This window comes from Tachypleus tridentatus, chromosome 6 (genome assembly GCF_004210375.1).
Source record: "Tachypleus tridentatus isolate NWPU-2018 chromosome 6, ASM421037v1, whole genome shotgun sequence".
Taxonomy (NCBI): Eukaryota; Metazoa; Arthropoda; class Merostomata; order Xiphosura; family Limulidae; genus Tachypleus; species Tachypleus tridentatus.
In genome coordinates, this window is record NC_134830.1 from 81,640,099 (window position 1) to 81,662,607 (window position 22,509).

Sequence of the window (22,509 nt, forward strand, 5' to 3'; positions counted from 1 at the left end):
TCAATATCTTAAACTAACCTTCAATTTTCAGTTAAAAATAAAAAGTAATAAGGCATATTCAATACAAACAACAGAAAACAACAAATTTTACAGATAACAACAATAGAATGCACTATTCCATAAAATTTCAAGGTTATCCTCAAACCTCAATTGATGCTCAAAAAAAACAACTTAAATAACATTAAAAGCTTAAAGCCAAAGAAAAATACTGTTAAAAAGATCTGAGATTTCTGTTAACAGTAGTAATTTGTGCTGGAAAACTAAAAAAATATATTTCACACAAATTAACAATACAGAATCAACTAACCTGTTCTGAAAAGATAAGCATCAAAATGAGTCTAGAGGACCATAAACAGATACAGTGAAATGCCTCCATAATTAAATACCATGAATCAGTAAAAATAAATGAAGCCACAAAAAGAAAGCATACCAAAACCATCTATGTAGTAAGAATGTAAGAAAGTTTTTTTTCTTTTGATATAGATGATTTAGAGATCTATATGAAGTACCTGTTACATTTTGTACCTTCTTCATTTCATAGTAACAATCATATGACAGAAAACAAGGGCAAGGTTAAAAATGTATTAGAAGAAATAAGTAAACCATGCTGTTAGTTTAACAGAACATGACAATAAAAATAATAATGATTATTTACGTACATTGGCTGAAGGTGCAAGTGAGAGGTCTTGTTGGGAGAATGATAGGCTGTGTAAGTGTCAAACCCACCAATGAAATCAACTAGAAGGGAGATAGATAAGACAGAGAGTTAAAAACACAATTTCTTAAAAACCTGAACAGTTAGTGATTTTAAAATGGGTATCCCAATGCCAGATAAATATGAATCATTTCAGTGGTTAAGGAATAAAAATGTACAATATTGTAGTAACCAATGTTAAATTTAAAATTCCTAATTAGCAAAAACTTCTTTTTGAAATCAACAACAAATACAATTCAAAATCTGTATGTCTTACAGATATATAGTGAGCCACCCAAAAATCTAGAACTGGCATCAGGGAAACTCCATAGTTTAACCTTGCCTTGTTTGGAATTTTAAAGAATGGTTACAACATTATATTGCATAAAGCAACTAACTTTTCATGAATTGCTAATTTGCAAGACATTGCCAAGGAAGAATTATTCTTCAAAATACAGAATCAATAGTGAAATTAATCTATAAAGTTAATCATTATCTTTTTAAATTACTGTATGTAATTTTTTGGAAATCACTTTCACAACTTACAAGTTTCTTCCAAGAAATAAGATCCAATGATTAATGCAAATAATCTTGAACTTGGAGAATATTTTCTTCTAATACTTTATAAATGCTAAAAATTGTATTTCTTAACGTCCCTTAAATCTAGCAAAATTGTTATTTATGCCTTTAAATATAGCATATTATACATCAAATTTTATGTTTTTAGGAAAGAACTCTTTCTACCAAAATGTACACAAGTTTCTTTGAGGCAGTGTTATATCAGACAATTTTAATGCATTTTGATACTAGAAATTTAACTAAAGAGACAAAAAAGAACACATATTAACTTGTACATCATTATAAATTTTTCAAAAGTAACTATAACTTTCAAAATTCAAAACTTACAAGTATCATCCTCTTCTGTACAGAGTGTAAGAGTTGTAACAGCTCCAATAAAACCTAGCACCTGAAATTAAAAATTCAAATGTATCACCCCTTCACCTTTAGTTAATTTGGTTTGAGACACTCTTTTCCAAGCACTTTCATTTAACAAAAATCACATTTAAAATAGACCAAATTCATCAACACCTATAAAAGTATATGATGACAATTTATCAGGATTCTAATCAAGGTACCTTTTTTCAGTTTGATGCTCAACTGAAGCTATACTAAAACACTAAAAGTACTGTATTTTCCATTTAATTTGCTTTAACTTTTCATACATAAACAGTGAAATGAAGAAAGTTGGACATGTGTACTTGTGTACTCTTTACTTAACAAAGTTTTGAGACAACATGAGACTAATAGGTCTATCTCAGCTTTTCCAGACTCTAAAGTAAATTAATTAAAAAAACTGAAAAAGATAGCCATCATTATTCATATGTTTATCACGATTTTTCTTAAACTAATTTAAATTTACTTCCCCTACAATACCTGAAGACAACCCATTCCAAAAGAAAACCACCCTGTTATAAAAATTAACTTCTCTTAGCTAAAGATGACTGCTACCCTGACAAAATTTATACTTGTGTCTCCTAGTCCTACTATTCTTGCTCTTAAATATGAAAAAAAGATGTATTAACATCATCAATTCCCTTTACAATCTTAAACACCTGACTTTTTTCTTTCTTTTTTTTGAGAGAAAACACTGAAAAATTTCAGTCTCTCCTCATATTTCAGCCCCTATATTTCAGGCACCATTTAAAAAACCCTTCTCTGAACCCTTTTCAACAATTCAACATCTTTCCTAAAGTAAGGAGCCCAAGACTGAATAAAATATTACAGTTGAATCCAAGTTTAAATTCTCTGGCAACAATCAACAACACATTGTTTAACAACAGCAAATGTGGTAAATATACATCATCACAGGAATATTTATGTATTACTTGTATTCTTAAGTAATAATAGAAACAGAAGTTTCTTATATAACTTATACAGCTTGATTCTCTACTGTCAGCATCGTAATCTTATCCACTGTACCTTATTTATATTATAATAAAGTAAACAAATGTGATCATAATAAAGTGTTAACACATACTTGTAATTAAGAAGATAAATGTATTTACAAATTTCACATAATCAGCTGTGGAAACCAAATAATCAAGACAGACAACAAAAGTAAGCAGTAATTAGAACATCACTTTTCTTTCTGCCTCAACTGCACTATTGAGTAATTTACACGTTTCTTCTAGTTACATATAACTCACTCTAATGAAGCTTTTTTCATTTACAACAGAGTATCAATAATATCCGCAATAAGAACTATCAGTGTAAAATTCAACACACATATATTCAATAGAAAAATACTTTATGAAGCTTATGAACTTTTTTCACTATTGCACATAAAATTTTTATTTAAAACACAAAAACAAATGTGGTATATGTAGTTATGGTACATTTTTCAACTAAAATGTTTTAGTATAATATTACAGAAGAACATACTATGTTAACATAATAGAAACACCAAATTTTTGAAGTTTATAAAATATTGAACTTATTACTTACAAATGTCACAAATACTAGTTTTGGTATATTTCATAAGCTTTTTATTTAACATGTCCTTATGTAAAAACTCCAAAACCATTTTATGTGTAGTGGAATTACCTTTCTATTGTTAAGACTTTGAAATATGAGGAAGCTAATTTGTAAAATTAGCTAATAACAGAACAAGTTGTATCAGTTATAATGTTGTTAGTTACCAATGATAAAGTACAGCCTTACATACTGTAATTTAATTTACATGTTTGAATTATTCAATAGTGGTTCATATAAATATTATTCAAAACAAAATTATGTTGCAAATATAGAACATAACTGTGGTATGTCAAATTCAGTCCATTGTCAAGTACCACAACAGCTTCTTACCCAGCAGCAGGAATTTATTTATCCATTGTAAACAGCAATTGTACACTGCAAATAACAACTACTGACTATACCCACACCTGTGTTCTTGTGGTGTTCCAAATGGTCCACTACTGAATGTAGACATATCAGAAATTTATCAATACTTTATCAACCTGTTCAAGAGCATACACACACACAGTCCACATACTGTCCAAAGTACACTGCTGTTTGTGTATACAACTGGCTGCATTGTGTACTTACTGAGATTAAACACATTATCAAACTGAACATTATGGCTGATGTATTTTGGAAGTTAGACAAGCTCATGTGTTAAACATACTGTTTTATACTCCAGGACACAACTTTTAGACAAGTTTTAGACAATTTAAATAGGGCTTTGATTTAATAAATAAATAACATAGATCATTAAAAGACACATGGTTTCAAATTGATGAAATGTTTTAGAATAATACCTTTACCTGAAAATAAAATTTTTTGGTATTGAAAAAAATTAGGGAAATTTTTCAATTAACCTACACTCAAAGAAACTAAACTTGTACAATGTTACTTTTTCTTACTGCTAAAAGGCACTGGACACCAGCTTGGATACATTCCACATAGTAGTATTCCAAAAGACAACCTTCAATAGAAATAGGCTTTGAAAACAAAACATGATCTTCTGTAGTATGTGTGAAATTGTACATGGGCTGACAACCAATCCCATTCACTTCCCACCAGCTCCTGCTTTCTGTTCCAATGTTTAAAATATCAGAATCCTGTTAAAAAGAATAGAAACAAATATCACATAAGAATAATTATAATATACAGTGAAGCAAAATATTTAAAGTTTAGAAAACTTTGTGGTAAGTGGCTTAACTTCTAGCAAGCAAGAACTAAATAATCATCATACTAACAACAAAACCTAAAATTTTATCTTTAATGCCTTCTCCACCCCCAAAAATAAATTCAGTGATAATATAAAATTAAATCTACTTTATCATGTTTGAGCTTTGTTCAAACAAAAGTAATGACCATATACAAAATGAAATATTTTACATGGATACTCACCCTACTTAATGTTCCTACTTCTAAATAAAAGCAAATAGTGAATATATTCCAACCCAACCATATCCACATCCACACTGAGTACTGGGGAGAAAAATATATATGCAAAAAAACAGACAAAATATTAGAATGAGATAAAAACATGTAAAAATTTGAAGAGTTGTGTCTATACTTACAGTACAATGACAAAAAATTACACCTTTACATATGAACAATCTTGAACATAAACTTACAGTACATTAAAGTAAATTAAACTTAGTCAAATTACTATTTTATTGGAGAACCTGTTATTATTATTATTGTCATCATTATTCTAATTACTCTCCATTAAAACATTGGTACAAGCTAATTTACAAAATAGTACATCATACTTAGTATATATGGCACTTTTTACATTATGATTTTTTTTTTACATATACTTGATTTGATGTGCAATTAAACTTAAAATACTATCTTCATGATTAGGTATGTTTTACTATCATGTAATCAACATTAAATGTTTTTTTCAATCTGACCAATAACTGTGTCATATGTGCACAAAACTAAACATTTTAAAATATGCATGTCAAAAAGCTAACCAGTTTAATGTCTCCCAGTAAAAATTCAGCAAAATTGGAAAAATTACTCTCAGAAAAAGGAGAATATACAAAATTTAATCCAGAAACCAAATTACTTCGAGAGCCCTATGACAAGCTCCAGACCCCATACTGAGTACTGGGGAGAAAAATATATTACATGTCCCCCCCATTTTTAATTTGCCTCCTACATTTCTGCTAATGAAATACATGTAATGCAGATGGTACTCTTGCTGACTTCCATTTTGTACAAGTTTCTGTATTATTCTGTAGTAATAAATATTACTTGTTTAAGTATTCCACTACTCATGTAACACGATAAAAACTCCAATTAGCTGTTTGAAGAGAAATAGCAAATCTTGTACTGAAACAATAATTTTTAATTCTGAGCATATATACACAATGTTAGAAATACACTACTGACACTACTAATGTAAAGATACAGATATTTGTACATACTTTATGTATGTAGTTTAAATACAATATATATTCTGGGTTAATTCTCTTCTTAAAGTTCCCAAAAACTTATGGTTTGAATATAAATTTCATAAACTTGAACTCACCACTGTTAGATACTTTGGACGACAATGATAACCTCCAAAAAAACCTAATATCACAGCTATAATATGGAAGAAATTGCCTATAATGGGGGCCCACATGTACCCCAGAAAGTCAAAGACCTGACGTTGAATTGTAACAACCTGAAAAAACAACAACATAGAATCAAATGTACAAATACTGCTACTACTAAGTATTAACAAAAGTTGTAGTGTAGCAGCACACTGTGCCTCTTTCTTCACAGAAGTGCTGCATTCACCAATTCAAACAAATGTCTTGAAATAGCAACAACAACAAAAAATTACTTTTACAATTTATTTGTTCCAAGAAATTTATATTTATTTTACCTTTACCATTCTCTCTTAAGTAAATACAAATTATTCTTATTTCAAAATAACATGCCATCATATAATTTAATGCATAAAAAAATCCATTCTGAAGCTGAAAGCATCATTATGCATGTGTGCACTTGCATTTTATTATTTGTTGCAACTAAATCAAGATGCAATATATAATAGGTCTGTATGGGGAGGGATCATGTACATTTGGGCCCTCATAATATATGTTTACTATAAAATGCATTTTTCTGAGCCTTTATTTTATGGCAAAGTTTTAATATACTCTGAAAAATCAATTTGAGGAGCTTTTATCAGGCCTCCTAACAACCTGGGCCCAGGGATAATTCACCCCTTTACCCTCCTTATCAGCAGTCCTCTCTACAGTGCCTGAAATACATATATAGTTTCTTGCAGTATCTCTGTATAGCATACCTGGTATTGACTATCTTCTGTTACAAACTGTCCTTAAATCAGTAATATAGGGTAAAAGTAACATTTTCCTAAATAAAAAATGTATTTCTGATAGATTCTTACTTCCATTCACACAATAGCTTATCTTGACTTGTACTGCTTTCTCTGTGTGCACAATTTTAGATTGTCACTAGCCTTGATACTCCCACTCACCTTTGCATATTTTAAAGCTACACTGAAGCATGCAAATAAGCATACAACATTCTTTCACTAACATGGTGTGACTTACCCACCTAACAGAACTAATTTCCTCTCCACTATATAAAGCACTGTTAACACTTTTGAGATTGGGCAAAATTATGCACCAAAAGTGTGGAGGATGAATGAAAGGTACTTATCTATCGGAAATACATTTTCAATGTAGGAAAATGTTAACTTCTGAAACAATACCTTACTACTTCTCGTGTAATAGCTAGAGTCCCACATTAAAATGGTGAAGGCAAATGGTTCCTACATGAAAACTCTTTAGAAGACACCAAAACAGAACCCATTCAGCATGATTTCTTAATGTGTAAGGCCACACCCATGGAAGACCACACCAAGTATACTTTTTGCCCATTGTAAAGATACATGTTGCTGAATCAGAGAAAAAGATGACATTCAATCTGTAAGTTGACACACCAAATGGTACAGAGTGGTTGGGTGCATCAGACTATATTCGATTGGTAAACTCCAATCAAAAACCAGGTAGCATCTGTTGTTGTTGTTTTTTTTTCTGGTCTGCTGTAGGAGGATGATCAACAAAAGAAAAATCAACTTCCCTTCTGACAACCAATACAGGGCACATGTGTGCAGACCCAGTACACAACTAACACCAGGACTTCTGTAAACTTGATATTTGGATAATAATAGGATGAATGAGTGAAAATGTGGCTGATCAACTCCAGTCCAAAACTTAGCAGCACGATCCAACACCAGACTACCAAGGAACCAACACATAGGCACAGGTAGAATGGAGAAAAACCAGCCAGAGGGGTGAACTGCATGTGATGGATTCATTCATTCCAAAATCAGGTAGCATGAAGAATATTTTGTCCATTCTATATAAGGAAAAGAGTACTCACCACCTACACCTACAAAACACTAACACCCTACTCAAGTACTTGATAATGACTGCACCTTCAATTAAAAGGTCATAATTGTTCTAAAAATTTATCTTACTTACTGTAAAGGCTGTAAATCGAAATAAAATACACATTCTCAGTAAGTAAGCTCAAAATGAAGACAATGCAGAGTATAACTAAAACTAGAAATGTAAAGCTATCTGGATTTCAATCATTTTCACCACTGACTAATATAACTAAGCATAGTAGTGCTTTAGCAGGGATGAGTTAAGAAAAGAATGGCCATTGCATATGATTTATCACTCATCATAGTCCCAAATTTCTCTTATAACACTGTAACACACTTGTTTAAACACGTAACTTAGGTATTTAAGGTTTTCAAAAAATATTAAAACCTTCAGTTTATCCAACAGTTATTGCTAAAGTAGAGAACTGGCAAGTAGCATAACAGCCAAATGTTCTGCTCATTATTCATTTTCTGGCATCAGAAGGGCTAGCTCACCAATGCTTTAGGATGTAAATTACTGCAACAAATTAATCAATATGTTATACTTTACTTTGGGGATTGCCAAAGCAGCATTGCCTTTTACTGGCTTCAACACATGATATCTGTCAAATGAACTCATCTCACCAGGCTAATGCTGCTTCCTTTACAGCAACAGCCATTCATTATAAGATTTTCTATGGTATTGTTTAAATAGAACAAAAAAGAAGAGAGGAAACAAGTAAAATAAAGTTTTGAAAAATAAGGATGATGTAAAGATGACAATGCCAAAAAGTACAGAAACAAGGTAGGGATGAATACACAAAACCAAACATAAATCCCTGTAAGTACCCACTAAGTCAGTGGTTCTTAACCTGGGGGTAGTGACTCCCTGGAGGGTCATTTGAAGTTTCTCGAGGGGGGGGAGTCACAAAAGGTTTGGGAATTATTGGGGAAATCACAGAGCAGTTTGTAGTTTTTGTGGCAAGTGCCTGTAAAGACAGTTGTAAAGTGCGGCAGTTGAACCATGTCGAGATGCTTGTTTCACAACCAACTGTTTAATTTTGAGTAAAATTTTTCATATATTACAATGTTTTGAATGCCTAAATTTTTTAACTATATAATATTAATACATCACTTAAAATTTAAAAATCAAAGTTTCCATCGTATTTAGTATATTTTCTCATTATATATATATTATATCAACCCTCACACTGAGTGAATAAGTAGGTTTTGTATGATCATTAATTCCATGAATTTTTCATTTATTTAGCACTTGTAGCATTTCTCAAGGTCATTTATTTTTAACATTTTCAATAAATTAGGATCTTTATATAATTTTGTTTTATTCTACCTTTACACAAAGTTCACCATTACAAAAATTATTATGTGGGTCACGGTAATACCCTGGAGAGTCTCAGGGTTAAAACGATGAAAAAGGTTAAGAACCACTGCAACCACTGCGTGAGTAAGTCAATATTACAAACTTATGGAAATTGGCCTTTGTAAGACTCTGTATCATTATTCAGTTTAAATACTTTTATGCAAATCTAAATTCATGCAAATGAAAGAAATTCAATATTTAGTTGTAGATAAAAGTTTTTCTTGGACAGATTTGATTGCTTATGTAGATATTTTTGCATGGTCTTGTGTATTCATCCCTAACTTGTTTCTGTACTTTTTGGCACTGCCATCTTTATATAAATTTTATTTTTCTCAAAACAATTTTTTTTATTACTTGTACATAATAAATGTATTTGTATGCAAACTTATTAAATTATGCTATAGTATTCGCATAGTTAAAATTCATATTACACATTTCAAACAATTAAAAAAAAGATACAAAATTCTTTTATTACATTTTTAGACACTTGATGCATAAACCTAGTGACATACTAACAATGTTAGAGAAAACAAGGAATTTAAATGTAAAATAAAAACTCTGTAAAACTCTTGATGAACTTTTACACAGATATGAAGAAGATACCTTGCCACAAAACTCAAATAATGATTAAATACAACAAATGTTATTTCTTATCAAATAAGCAACTGAACATAACTGGATAAAGCATATAAACAAAATTTAAAATGGAATAAACAGATTATTTTCATGTTGTTTTATTGATATTATCACAATATAAACTATTCAAAAAATATCATAAAATAAGTACAAGGTGTAATATTTTAACACTGTTTTCATTTAGATTCATAACAGCTAAAAACAGAAGTTACACTTAAAACAAAAGTGACTGTCTTTTGTATTGTAACCTAAAGGAATGTGTAATGGCTAAAAACTTTCTGCTAGAACACTTCTGTGCACGTGACAGAAAATATACGTAAAAGTAAACAGAAAATACACATGTACATTTCAGCTTTATATGTATAAAAATAATTATAGATTCTATAAAGTATAAGTAGACCCTTTGAATTACTAAGTGGCAAATTACATAGATGCACTACATCATTTACATATAATTGACACTGTTAAGAGAAAGACTGTTTATTACAAATACATGATATAACCAAGTAAATACAGTTCTGTTGAAGGTAGCAAAACATGCAGTATTATTTTACCCAACTTCAGAAGAGTTATTCTTACCCTACAGATTCAATTAAACACAGACAGCTGCCTGTAGAGAACCTTAATAATATACTAAATAAACCATAATGAAGTACTTTAAGTTTAGATTATTTTTCTTATAATAATGAATTTTAGTCCTCCCTCCAAATTTAAGTCTTTAAAGGTAAGATTATTGCCAAAATACAGCCCTACAGATATAAAAAACTAAATATATTTCATACAACAAAAAGGTAGCTAGAAACTATCTCAGAAAAGAACCGATTTAAATAAGACTCTCTCTACAACTACTATATATATCATCCAAATTCTTATTTTCATGTGTGTGTATTCAAATTAGGAATTGAAATATTTACTGTAGGTGCCAGAAATGGATGATTTTTTGGTGTACCTATAAATTTATATGTATGTACTAAAAATCCCTACTTTCACTTGAAATCATTGTAAAAAAAAAAGTTAATAGCTGGGAAAATATTCAAACATACGTTTATATTTATATACACACACACACACGTTTATATAAAGTTTGGAGATAAAGATGAGCATCAGTCTGTAGCATTGTCATTATAAAGGCATTGTGTTGTTTTATGATATTTTTTCTTCATCTTACGGGAAATTTTTGCAAAAACTGCTGTGAGACAACGTTATTTAACCAAAAAGAAAGAAATATTTTCTGCACATTCACAAAGCAAATACGCAAACCCTGAACAGACAAAGAAATGACCTTGCCAAACGTCCTCCAGTAAGACCACATATCTTCACTTATCAACCGGAAATGTAAAAACCTCTACCAGCAAAGTCAGCGTTTGGCTGATGCAAGTACTAGCGGGTTTACTCATCTGAAGTGTCAACACGGAACCACCAGAACCACTGTGCACATATGATAAATTTATTTCCAAGAGGCGTCTTGAAACAGAAAAAAATAATATGCTGGGTTCTATTAGCTTTATGCAAATCAGCCTTTGCTTTTTCATCTCGTTGAGAGCTTTAACGAGTAAAATGCTGCTGTTTTCTTGTATATTTATAACATTTACATAACGTTTTAGATTAAAGCAGAATTAGAAATGAAAAGCTAACAGGAAAAATCCTTGTACATGCGCACAAACAAAATATTACGTAAATAATGTCTTAATTTCTACCCACCAATTTATTTACAATACAAATAAACTATGTGAAATTAATGATACAGACATTTATTTATGTTTGTGCACAAACTATATGCACACAAATACACGCAATGCTAATAGTAAACTTAACTAGACTTGTATGATAAAAACACGGAAGCAGATGGCACTCGTGTAAAGCAAATACTTGGTTAAATCTTGAGTTAGCTAGTAACACAGTATTACATATATGTATACTCTAACTACGTATTATGTCCTCTATGTTAATGAAATTCCATGAGAAAACGTTCCTAATTTTCTCAAGTCGCGTATCAGATTTAGTACTTGCGAAGTCCCATTAAGATTACGAGTATGTCACACTTGATAAATTACATACATATGAGTGTACAGTGATGTATCAAAAGCAGTAGTCAATTTAAGCATGTGAATTAAAATGTTTTATATGTTCGCACCACAGACAAGGAACTATTTCGGTATTCAAGCACGAAATACCTCCTAAAGTAACGTTACAAGTGGAACCCATCCACGTACGAATTACAAAAGCTCAGTAGCCAAATTTATGTAGGGCTTTGCACCAGGGTAAGGTTAACGAAAAGTGCGAACCATGCAGGTAGTAAACTATTTTCCGTAAAGAAAGTAATAATAATAATAATAAAATGCAGATGGCCAATATACCGTAAAAACGAAATAATTACTTAAAAGTATTCTATGTTGAAAGGAGTACTAAAGTATTTTATACGTTTTAATTAAGGATCTACTAAACATACCAGTAAAACGTGTTTTTTAAATAAGAATTCTACTTCCGAATATTTATATCATATATCAAACATACTGTAATAAAAACTTAACATACCTTTATATATGCTAATAAGATTTAAATGTACATATTTAATTTAAAATATTATACATGTCAGGCCCGTACGCAGAATGTTTGAAGGGTGGGGTTAATTTACGAGATCAGAACCCACCACACGCAACAAAAATCATGCCCTAACGCACGCACAGAGAGAGAGAGAGAAAATTGTAAAAGATCGGTGATACAAGATTAAATCTGGAAATAAATTTGCATGCAATATAGCTTACATAGTTGTGTGGCTATTCACATAAAATCCACAAACATTGAATATGAAGTCAAGTCATTAATTTATAAAACTGCATGGGGAACTAGATATAAATTAGCATGAATACGTAAGCTTTATTATAGTAAGTTACTGTAGTACTGCAGTGTAGATATTAATTGTCAAATTATATTACTTAAACAACTCCGTACAACAACAGTACATTAGATATTTCAATCATCGGCTGTCATATGTGTATGTACATGTAAGCACATGCTCCATTCTCCTTGTATGCAATTTCGATGTTGATAGCAGTGTCATAATCGTCATATATTAAATACAGTTGGAGCACTCAGTCTTTCGTTGATTTGCATACAACTCAAGTGATCGTGTGGCAAACAGTTTCAGTAACCAAAATATCTAGTACACTGAAACACATTTTTAAACAGTCAGGCAGTATCTGAGGGTTGTCCAGGAAAGGTACAGCAAGCCAACTTGCCTTCCATCGATGAGGTTCTTCGTCAAACTTATCAGAATTTGGCAAATCTTCCCTGTAAAAATATATAGCCTGTCTGATATCAGAGACAGGAAACTCTTATGCGAGTTTTGATGGCATAAACATATCCTCACTTAGTTTTCAGTTAAACATTCAGCGTCCATTCTTTCCTTATTTCACTACGTTTTGGTGATCTCATTTCAACTTCATAATTTTTTTGTATAAAATGTTTTATAACTGTCTCAGTTTTTTTTTATTTTTGTGCTAAGTCTCGAAAACCACTGGACTCTAGACTTATTCTTCGTACAGCATTTATTGGTGCTAAATCTCATGAGTGACTGGGATCAAGGCCTATCGTTCTTGGAGCTGTTTTTAAAGCTATCTCTCGACAATTCCTGGATTTGCTAATATCTTTGCTACAGTTTTTCTTCCATCTAGTCAGGGTTGTAGTTCTTTATTTGGCTGGATCAATAGTTAATGTTAATTTTTCTTCTTCGCATATTCAGCATTACTATTTCTAACCTTATCTCCATAACTGTAGTAAAACTTTCTTTGCTAGAACAAAGACATTTCAAATCTTCAAAATAAAGTTTTGTTTCCTTGAAAGGCATTTTAAAAATCACACTGTTTCAAGTATAATTTTGGATGTAAATATCTCACACTTAATTTAAAAACAATGAATAGGTAAATTACACAAGTTATCATACTTGTTTTCCATCCAGAGCACTCGAACAAAGCTATGTCAGACTTCAACAGTTGTAGAGTTTGGGGTCTCATCTTAGACATTGACTGCTATAACAGCACTGCTTTATTCAACACAAAACCCTCGAATCAGTTTTTGTTTATTGGTGTTTTACAACGCAAAGAAACTAGGCTATCTGCGCCATATAGCCGGTAAAAAAAAAAGAAAAAAAGATAACAGTGAAAGAATTATAAGGTAACGGAAAATTAAGTTAAGACAAAAACAGTGGCCCAGCGTCTGATAAAACTTAAATGAAATTAAAAAGATCAATGGTCTTTAAAAAATTAAAAACATTTGTAAGGTGGACAGTCACCTTCGCTAACGACACTGTCCAAAGTCAGGGATAAACCCATGGTAAAAGCATGTCTAAAATGGTGCCCATGCTCACGATCCTAACGCGGTACAACAGTAAAATGTGGACAATTGTGACTTCAGTGTCACACAGACCACACATTAGTGCATCAGTACCAGATAAAAGAAAACGATTAGTTAAAATGTGACCGATTCATAGCCTAGTTAGAACAACTTCCCCCTTTCCGATCCGTATGGAAGCAAGATGGCCAAAGTCCAATAGAAGGTTTTATCTCGAAAAGCTAATGATCACGTTGCAAAATCCAAGTCGACTATCAACTGGTGCAGAGCCAAACCTTACATACAGGGACATAGTCCATGTATGGAATAGGCATGACAGTGATAGAGCTAGAGCATACGGACTTAGCTGTGGTGTCAGTGAGCTCATTCCCGCAAATACCAGTGTGGCCTAGTATCCAGAAAAAAATGGATAGAAGCAGATAATAAAGAGAAATGGGCCAGTCGGTTTTCAATATCGACGAGAATAGGATGAGAACTAACGTAAAGAGATTCCTGTGCCAGTAGAGAACAAAGGAAGCTGTATAAATAGTACAGTTCGTGCGCTTCATAAGCTTCTACGTGATCAAGGGCAAGAGAAATAGCATACAATTCGCCACTGAACACAAACTGTAGAGTGGATCCTGTGTGCAACCACAGAATCACAACAAACTATGATAGAGTGCACACACCCCTGATTTCAAACCATCTGTATAAATGGGAATAGAAGGACGGTTTGAAAGATGGTCGGCAAATAGAAGGCAGTACTTCCAATCAGGAGTAACCACCTTCTTCAGATAACTCAAAGATAGGTCACACTTGAGGATAGTAATAAGCTATGGTGGGGAAGCCTGGCCTGTGTAGAAAGAAACTTCATCCAAAGAAAGACCCAATTCAGCGAACTATGCTGGGATAAAAAGGCCAAAAGGAACAATGGTAGACCATTTATTCTGAAAAAGCAAGGCCCAATGAAGAAGGAAATCACAACCCCAGATGAGATGGTGGGGCAAGAATCGAAGTTCTCAAGGATGCAGTAAAAAAAACATTTCCAAACAACTAAGATTCAGTGTACAAATTCTGGACTGGAGAAGTGCAAAAAGCTCCCATGCAGAGCTGAAGCCCCAGATAGTAAATGGAGTCCAACATCTTGAAGACCTACGTCCTAACAGAGCCAAAGACCATGGATCCATAATCCAGTTTCAGTTGAATGAAGGCACAATAGATCTTTATTATGGAACATCAATCCACTGAGGATGTTCACTGCCCTTGTACATCTGATGCATAGCTGCTTCATGTGTGGAATGAAAGTCAGCTTATGTTCAAATATAAGCCCCAAGAACTCGGGGACCACAGGAATAACAACTTCACTGAGATGGAGTTCACAATGAATGTGAATACCCCACAGGTGACAAAAGTGCATGCAGACGATTTTAGATGAAAAAGGTAAAACCATTAGCTGTGGTCCACTTCAGTACATGATTGAGGGCAGTCTGTAGCTGCTGCTTCATAAGCCTCATGCTCAACGAATGACAAGAGCTAAAAATGAGCAAATAGCCATGCAACCCATTTAAGAGGAGTTATCACAAAATGCCATAACTCTACATAATATCATAAGCTTTCTCAATGTGAAAAAAACAGACACAAGAAGATATCACTTGAGAAAAGCTCCCCTGACTAATGTTTTAAGTTGAATCAGGTGGTTCATGGTTGGTTGTTCTAGTGTTTCATGGCACAAAACAGCTAGGCTATCTGCACCAAACATCTGGTAAAAAGTTAAAATTAAAGTAAATTTAGTTAATTCATAAAAGAAAATTAAGGTAAAACAAAACAAAGTTTAAATAAACAGCATAAATAGCATTAAAACCAACATTTACATCTACTCTACAGTGGTAAGAGAAAAACTACAGTAATACAAGTTGTAAAGGAGTTTCTGTAGCATAATTGTAATCATCATAACTCGCCAGGAAGACTAACAGGTAAGTTTAAAAACCACCGCCAGTCACCTGAAGTCGCCCTTTTCAGTCCTGGTTTCGAGTTATTTGACATGATGGCCATTTTCTAAAAGTAAAGTAATAAATGTTTTAAAAGACTTGTAGCAACATTTTAATAGCAACTTGCCAGGATAACTAACGGGTAGTTAAAACAGCAGTGTTATTCACTAGAAGTTGCCCTTTCCAGTCCTGGTTTCAAGTTATTTGATGTTAATGCCATTTTCTAATTTCAAATCAAACTAGATGGACTTTGATTCGTAAAAGGGAATCACAATAAAAAGATCTAATGTAAAATTAAAAACTTAAATAGCATTAAAAAAGATTAATGGCCTTTAAAAACTAACAACATTTCCAACGTCAATAGTGTCACCATCATCAATAACACTGTCTAATGTTATCGATAAACCTTTGAATAGAACATGTTTAAAATGATGCTGTCGTTGAGAGTCGTAATGATGGCAAGACAGTAAAATGTGGCTTATTGCAACCTGAGTGTTACAACGACAACACATTTGATGCACCAAAACCAGATAAAAGAAAATGATGAGTTAAAAACTGTGACCAATGCATAGTCTAGTTAAAACAGCTTCCTCTTTCTGATCCTTATGGAAGCAATATGGCCAAAGTCCAATATAGGGTTTTATTTGGAAACAGCAGAGATGGTGCCAGAGCAGATACATTAGATGCAGTGTTGGCAAGCTCGTTCCTGCAAATAACAACGTAGTCCAGAACCCCAAAAAACTGGATAGAAATATATGTTGAAGAGAAATGGGCCAGTTGGTTTTCAATATCAGTGACAACAGTATGTGAAATAACTAGAAGCAATTCCATAGTCAGTAGAGAATTAAGCGAGTCAGTATAAATAGTGTAATTTCAGCACTACTTAGCTTTAATACGATCCAGGGCAAGAGAAATGACGTACAGTTCAGCAATGAACACAGAAGCTGTCGAGGAATTCTGCATGCAACCACCGAACCACAACAAACCATAGCACAGCCCACACAGTCACCTGATTTTGAACCATCTGTATAAACAGGAATGGAAGGATGGTTTGAAAGATGTTCAGCAAATAGCAGACAGCATTTCCAATTGGGAATGTCTGCTTTTCTCAGATGACTTGAAGATACGTCACATTTAGGGATTGTACGAAGCCATGGTCGGATGGGCTGACCAGTGAATACAGCAGTGTTATCCAAGGACAGATCCAATTCATCCAACTGCACTGGATACTAAGGCAAAAAGAAGTAATGGCAGATCATCTGTTCTGAAAAAGTATGGCCCACCAAAAAAGAAAACACAACCCCAGGTGGGATGCTTTAGTAAGGAATTAAGTTTCGAAGCATATAGTAAACACGGTTGCAAACGGTTCACGAGACTCCATGTAAAAGCTCTGAACTGGAAAAGTGGAGAAAGCCCTGGTGCAGAGCCGAAGTCCTCGATGATGAATGGAGTCCAGCATCTTTAAGGCCGACGTCCTGGCAGAGCCACAGACAAGTGATCCATAGTTGAGTTTCAATCAAATAAAAGCATGATATATCTTTACCACAGAACATCGACCTGCTCCCCAAGTGGTGGAAGAGTACTGTGCTCTTGTACCTTTGACCCGTAGCTGCTTGATGTGTGGTATAAAGGTCAGCTTATGGTAAAAAAGATAAGCCCCAAGAACTTTGTCTCAGGGACCATTGACAGCACAACTTCATGGATACAGTGGCAAAAGTGCATGCAAACAGTTTAAGAGAGAGAAGTTAAAGCTGTTCTCTGTGGTGCACTTCAGTAAACGACTGAAAGCAGTTGGTATCTGCCTCTCAATATACCTCATGTTTGACGACTGACATGAGATATGAAAGTTGTCAACATAAATCCCATTTGTGACAGTGAGATAAAGTTGTTCAATGATTGCATTAATTTTTACACTGAAAAGTGTGACACTTAAAACACAGCCCTGAGGGACTCCAAGTTCCTGTAGAAAAGAATGGGAACGTGTCCAACCCACATGAATTTGGAGTCTCCTGTCCATTAAAAATTTTTTAATAAAAATGGGCAAAAGACCACGTAACCCATATGTATGGAGGTCTTGCAAACTGCGAGACCTCCATGTTCTATCATAAGCCTTCTCAATGTCAAAGAATATTGATACAAGATGTCGTTTGAGAAAGGCTTCTCTCATTGACGTTGGAGCACTGTTGTTGGAATCCACACTGGGTGGGCAAGAGGAGGTTGTTTGATTTGAAGAACCAAACAAGACGAGCATTAACTATCCTCTTACAAAGACAGCTCGTCAAAGCAACTGGACGGTAGTTTGATAGAATCTTTGGATCCTTCCTAGGCTTAGAGAAAGGTGGGACAATAGCCTGGCACCAGGCATCAGGAAAACATTCTCCTGCCAAATCGAGTGAAAAGCAGTCAGAAAAAACAGCAAGAGAAGCAGGAGATTGATGGTGCAGCATTTCATAGTGTACATCATTAGGTCCAACTGATGTACTGGCAGACCAATGAACAGCCAGTTTGAGTTCCACCAATGTAAAGAGACAATTATAGTCATAGAGACAATCACCTCAAAAGGAAAAAGGTAATCACTCTGCCCATGTCTTGATAGCTAAGAAAATGGAGGAAGAAGCAGTAGTGCCACATACTTGGCAAAAGCTTTCACCTAGAGTATTGGTCATGCTTCAGGTAACAGCTACTTCCTGGCCATCAGAGAGCAAAATCGAGAGGGAGACAGAATATATTGCCCACCCACCTTTCGAACCTTATCCCATACGAATTTGGAACTGGCGGTAAAAGATATGCTGGTTATGAAGTTAATCCAAGATTCCTTCTGGCTTTGACGTCTTACATACCGAGCACGTGCATGGGCCTGCTGGAAAGTGATGCTGTTCAAGGCTGTGGGATATCTACAAAAAGTATCCCAGGCCCATTTTTGAGCCTTCCGTGCCATGTAGCAGGCAGGATTCCACCACAGACAAGGATATAGTGGAAACGCGTCAAAGTTTTAGGAATACATTAAGCAGCTGCCCAGTTTGCATGATCTCTCAAAATTATAGGAAAATTATCACTGCTTTGTGGATTATTGTCAATTATCCATGAAAAATGGGAAAATAGTGAAGGAGAGCAAACTGAGAGATCAATAGCAGTAAAGGACTGATGAGGTGCATGAAAATAAGTAGAAGAACCAGTATTAAAAAGAGAAAGGTTGTGATCAGAGAACATATGCTCTACATAGCAACCCCTTCTATCAATATCAGCACTTCCCCAGAGGGGATCATGTCCATTAAAATCCCCCAGGATTAAAAAGGGAAACAGAAACTGTTAAATGAGATCATTAAGATATGATTGATTATATGTCTCTCCAGGCAACAGGTAGAGAGTGATGGTATGACCCTAGGAAACATGGATGGCCAAGTCCTCCAAGGGTTGTCGAGTGGCAAAGACACAGTGGGAACATAATAATCAACCAACAGTGCCACCCCTCTATGCACTCGTCCATCACAAATACTGAAACTACAGCCAGAGAAATGTTCTCTCATCTGGATACATGTATAGATTCTCAGATAAATTCCGAGTACAGATAGGTCTTATAGATCATGCTAAAATCTAAATGTTGTTGGACTGGCCAAAACCTACCAACATGAAAATTCCAGAACTTTCTCAGCTTTGCACCATATTATAGATGCTTTTTGTGGCCAACTTTCCAGAGATAACAGTACTATTCTCAGCATTAACTAACTCTAAATAGACTGGAGATAAATATACTGAAATGAGCCTAAGTTAAGTCTACAGGTTATCTTATCTGTAAAGTGATCTTCCACCCATCTTAAACATGCATGTTAATGACACAAAACCTGGAAGTGTGTTACAAGTCTAAGACTGTGAACAGAGTGTTATACAAGTTTACATCAAACAAATTCTGTTATCGTACAATGAAGAAAGAAGTACTTGGGACAGTAGTATTTATCAAGCACACTTTTGCCACAGTTTCCATGGCTATGAATTTACCATTTAAATAATTATGCATAGTTAAAAGTAGCTAACAAACTTCAGAGAATCAAGTACAGTCACATATCAGATCACAATGCTGCAGAGCTTGTTTTCTATAGAATTGTCAAGTTTGAAACATGATGCTGCCACAAAACCAAAAGTCTCAGCCATGACAACAAACCCTATACAAACAGGAAGATTCTGTTGATGAATGACACTGAATATGAAGATACAAAAATTGAATAGAACATGTAGATGACTCATACAATAACTGCTAGTTTCTCCAGACCTAACTTGAAAGCAGATAATATTTTTAAACTGTCAAGTTTTTATGCATATGTGGGCTAGAATTCTTCTACACTAGGTGTCTGACTTGTTGGTGATAAGTTCAAATAATAAATAACAAGCACACAATCCACTTGTTTTAAAATAGTGTATTCAAAACAAATCAAATATATGTCCAAAACTTCTTATCACTATGGAATATTACAATTGTATCTAAAACTCTAAACAGTTCTCTTTTCTTGTCAAAAGTCCACTTAGGTTGATTCAACTACTTTAGATTCAACTACAACACAAACAAATTTTCTCTACTCTTTGAAATATCGCCTTTTAAAGTTAATTACTCATACGCCGGCTAATTTCACATTTGTCAACTTGTTTCTGACTGAACTTAATTTCGCTTCTTTAGTTCTCTTAACTTGCACTCGCTTGGTCGTCTATATTTATGCGTTGATCACTGAGGCTTCACTTTTCAGTAAAGCACGCGAACGGTACTGATTTAACAACATTCTCTTAAATGTGACGATAAAAATACAGAAAATTCGAGTAGCGTGACGTCAACAATATTAGTAAAGCCTCGACAAGAATATAATTGCAAACAAAACGTACGACACAAACTTGTCACAACTAACACCTTTAAAATAATTATTTTAAACTCTTTGATGAAAAACTAAGTTAAAATATTAAATCACCAAATAAACGAAATAACACAATAAACAGTCACATATATCCAACATCAACTGTCTGGTAAATTAAAGATATATAAAAAAAAAAAAGAAATACTAAAACTAAAACCAGCAAAAGTACAGTGTCTGGCCTGCAATGGAGTTAGCAGTTATAAATTCAAAAGATTACATACATACAAACAAATTGCAAACAAAACGTACGACACAAACTTGTCACAACTAACACCTTTAAAATAATTATTTTAAACTCTTTGATGAAAAACTAAGTTAAAATATTAAATCACCAAATAAACGAAATAACACAATAAACAGTCACATATATCCAACATCAACTGTCTGGTAAATTAAAGATATATAAAAAAAAAAAGAAATACTAAAACTAAAACCAGCAAAAGTACAGTGTCTGGCCTGCAATGGAGTTAGCAGTTATAAATTCAAAAGATTACATACATACAAATCAGATGAAACCAGAAAATCTCCTACTGTGGCCAGGTTACCCCACACAGTTTTTACCTACCACATTCTAATAATGATATGTATCTAGGAAATGCTTTGAGCAGGGCCAAAGTCCTACTTTCCGGAGAAATACGCTAATCTATAACACCTACCCACCAACCCCAAAATAACAAAACAAAAGTTTCCATGTCAGTCATCAATTCAGTACAGTTGACTATAGTCATTGACACATTGGCTGAACATTGTATAGCATAGTTTGGACCAGCAGAAGAAACCTATAAATGATCAAGGTTCATACTTCAACAAAGCTAAGCGGGGTACTAGTTTTTGTACGTTTGTGAACCCTGATCGAACTGACTGAGATGATCACCAGTCATACATAAGAACAGAACAGGATGCAACAAAGCAGAATTCTGCTGTTTTGTTCTCCAAACACGTTAAAGTTTGTTAATGAGCAAAATAACATTCAGCTATCTGTTGTGTCCACCACGGATATCGAGCCCTGGATTGAAGCATTGTAAGCCCGTAAATTTACTGCTGTCCCATCAGAAGATATTAACGTTTAGACGTGAAGTTATGTTCCTAGTAAAGTTCTCATTAACCTTTGTGATGTGTTTAGATTTTACATATTAAAATATACACATACAAAACTCATTTTAACAGATTTAAATGTTATACTGTAGTATTAGCATACTACACGCCTTACTCTCCTATAATATGTATTTCTTTAGTAAAATGCTTTTAAATTATTCTAAGTTATAGTGTAAAACACTGTATATCCCGTTAAATTGTTACTTTTTATAGTTTAACAGATTAGAAATTTATCTGCGGTTTCATGGGAAAACTGCTTTATGTTCTGCTTTCCTTGCACTTGGGAGATGTCTCGCGACTATCACTTCGAAGAGATGTTTTTGCATTCCAGTGCCCTTTTTCTATTGGTCAGCTCTACAGTGGATGTGTATTGTGAAATCAGTTCAATCCTTTCACATGGGATAGTTCGAAATTCTGAAAAAGTTTCTTCCGCGCTGATAAATTTTGATCCTAGTTCATTCCATTTTCACCTAAAACATTTTTACTTATCCATATTTATTTTTCATTTGCGAGATTCTGCAACTACACCCGTCCTTCGTATGAGATTCATGAACCTTATTTAACGAACAACTCTTGAGCTAGATGTA

At 33.6% G+C, this 22,509-nt stretch overlaps 1 protein-coding gene across 4 annotated transcripts in view; it reads right to left on the reverse strand.

Annotated features, from left to right (window-relative positions):
- The window catches only part of LOC143252915 (sodium/potassium-transporting ATPase subunit beta-1-interacting protein 1-like), a 36,386-nt gene that overhangs the window by 8,264 nt on the left and 5,613 nt on the right, over nt 1-22,509 (reverse strand). The window contains exons 2-6 of one of the 4 annotated variants that reach the window (XR_013029239.1): nt 5,742-5,879; nt 4,607-4,687; nt 4,107-4,314; nt 1,601-1,661; nt 660-738 (exon numbers count right to left, since the gene is read on the reverse strand). Coding sequence is in view for 3 of the 4 variants with exons in the window: in XM_076505769.1 (XP_076361884.1) it covers nt 660-738; nt 1,601-1,661; nt 4,117-4,314; nt 4,607-4,687; nt 5,742-5,879 (557 nt within the window). In the remaining variant the exon portion in view is untranslated. The remainder of the gene's footprint in view (nt 1-659; nt 739-1,600; nt 1,662-4,106; nt 4,315-4,606; nt 4,688-5,741; nt 5,880-22,509) is intronic. The other 3 variants (XM_076505769.1, XM_076505768.1, XM_076505770.1) reach the window with 3 other exon arrangements.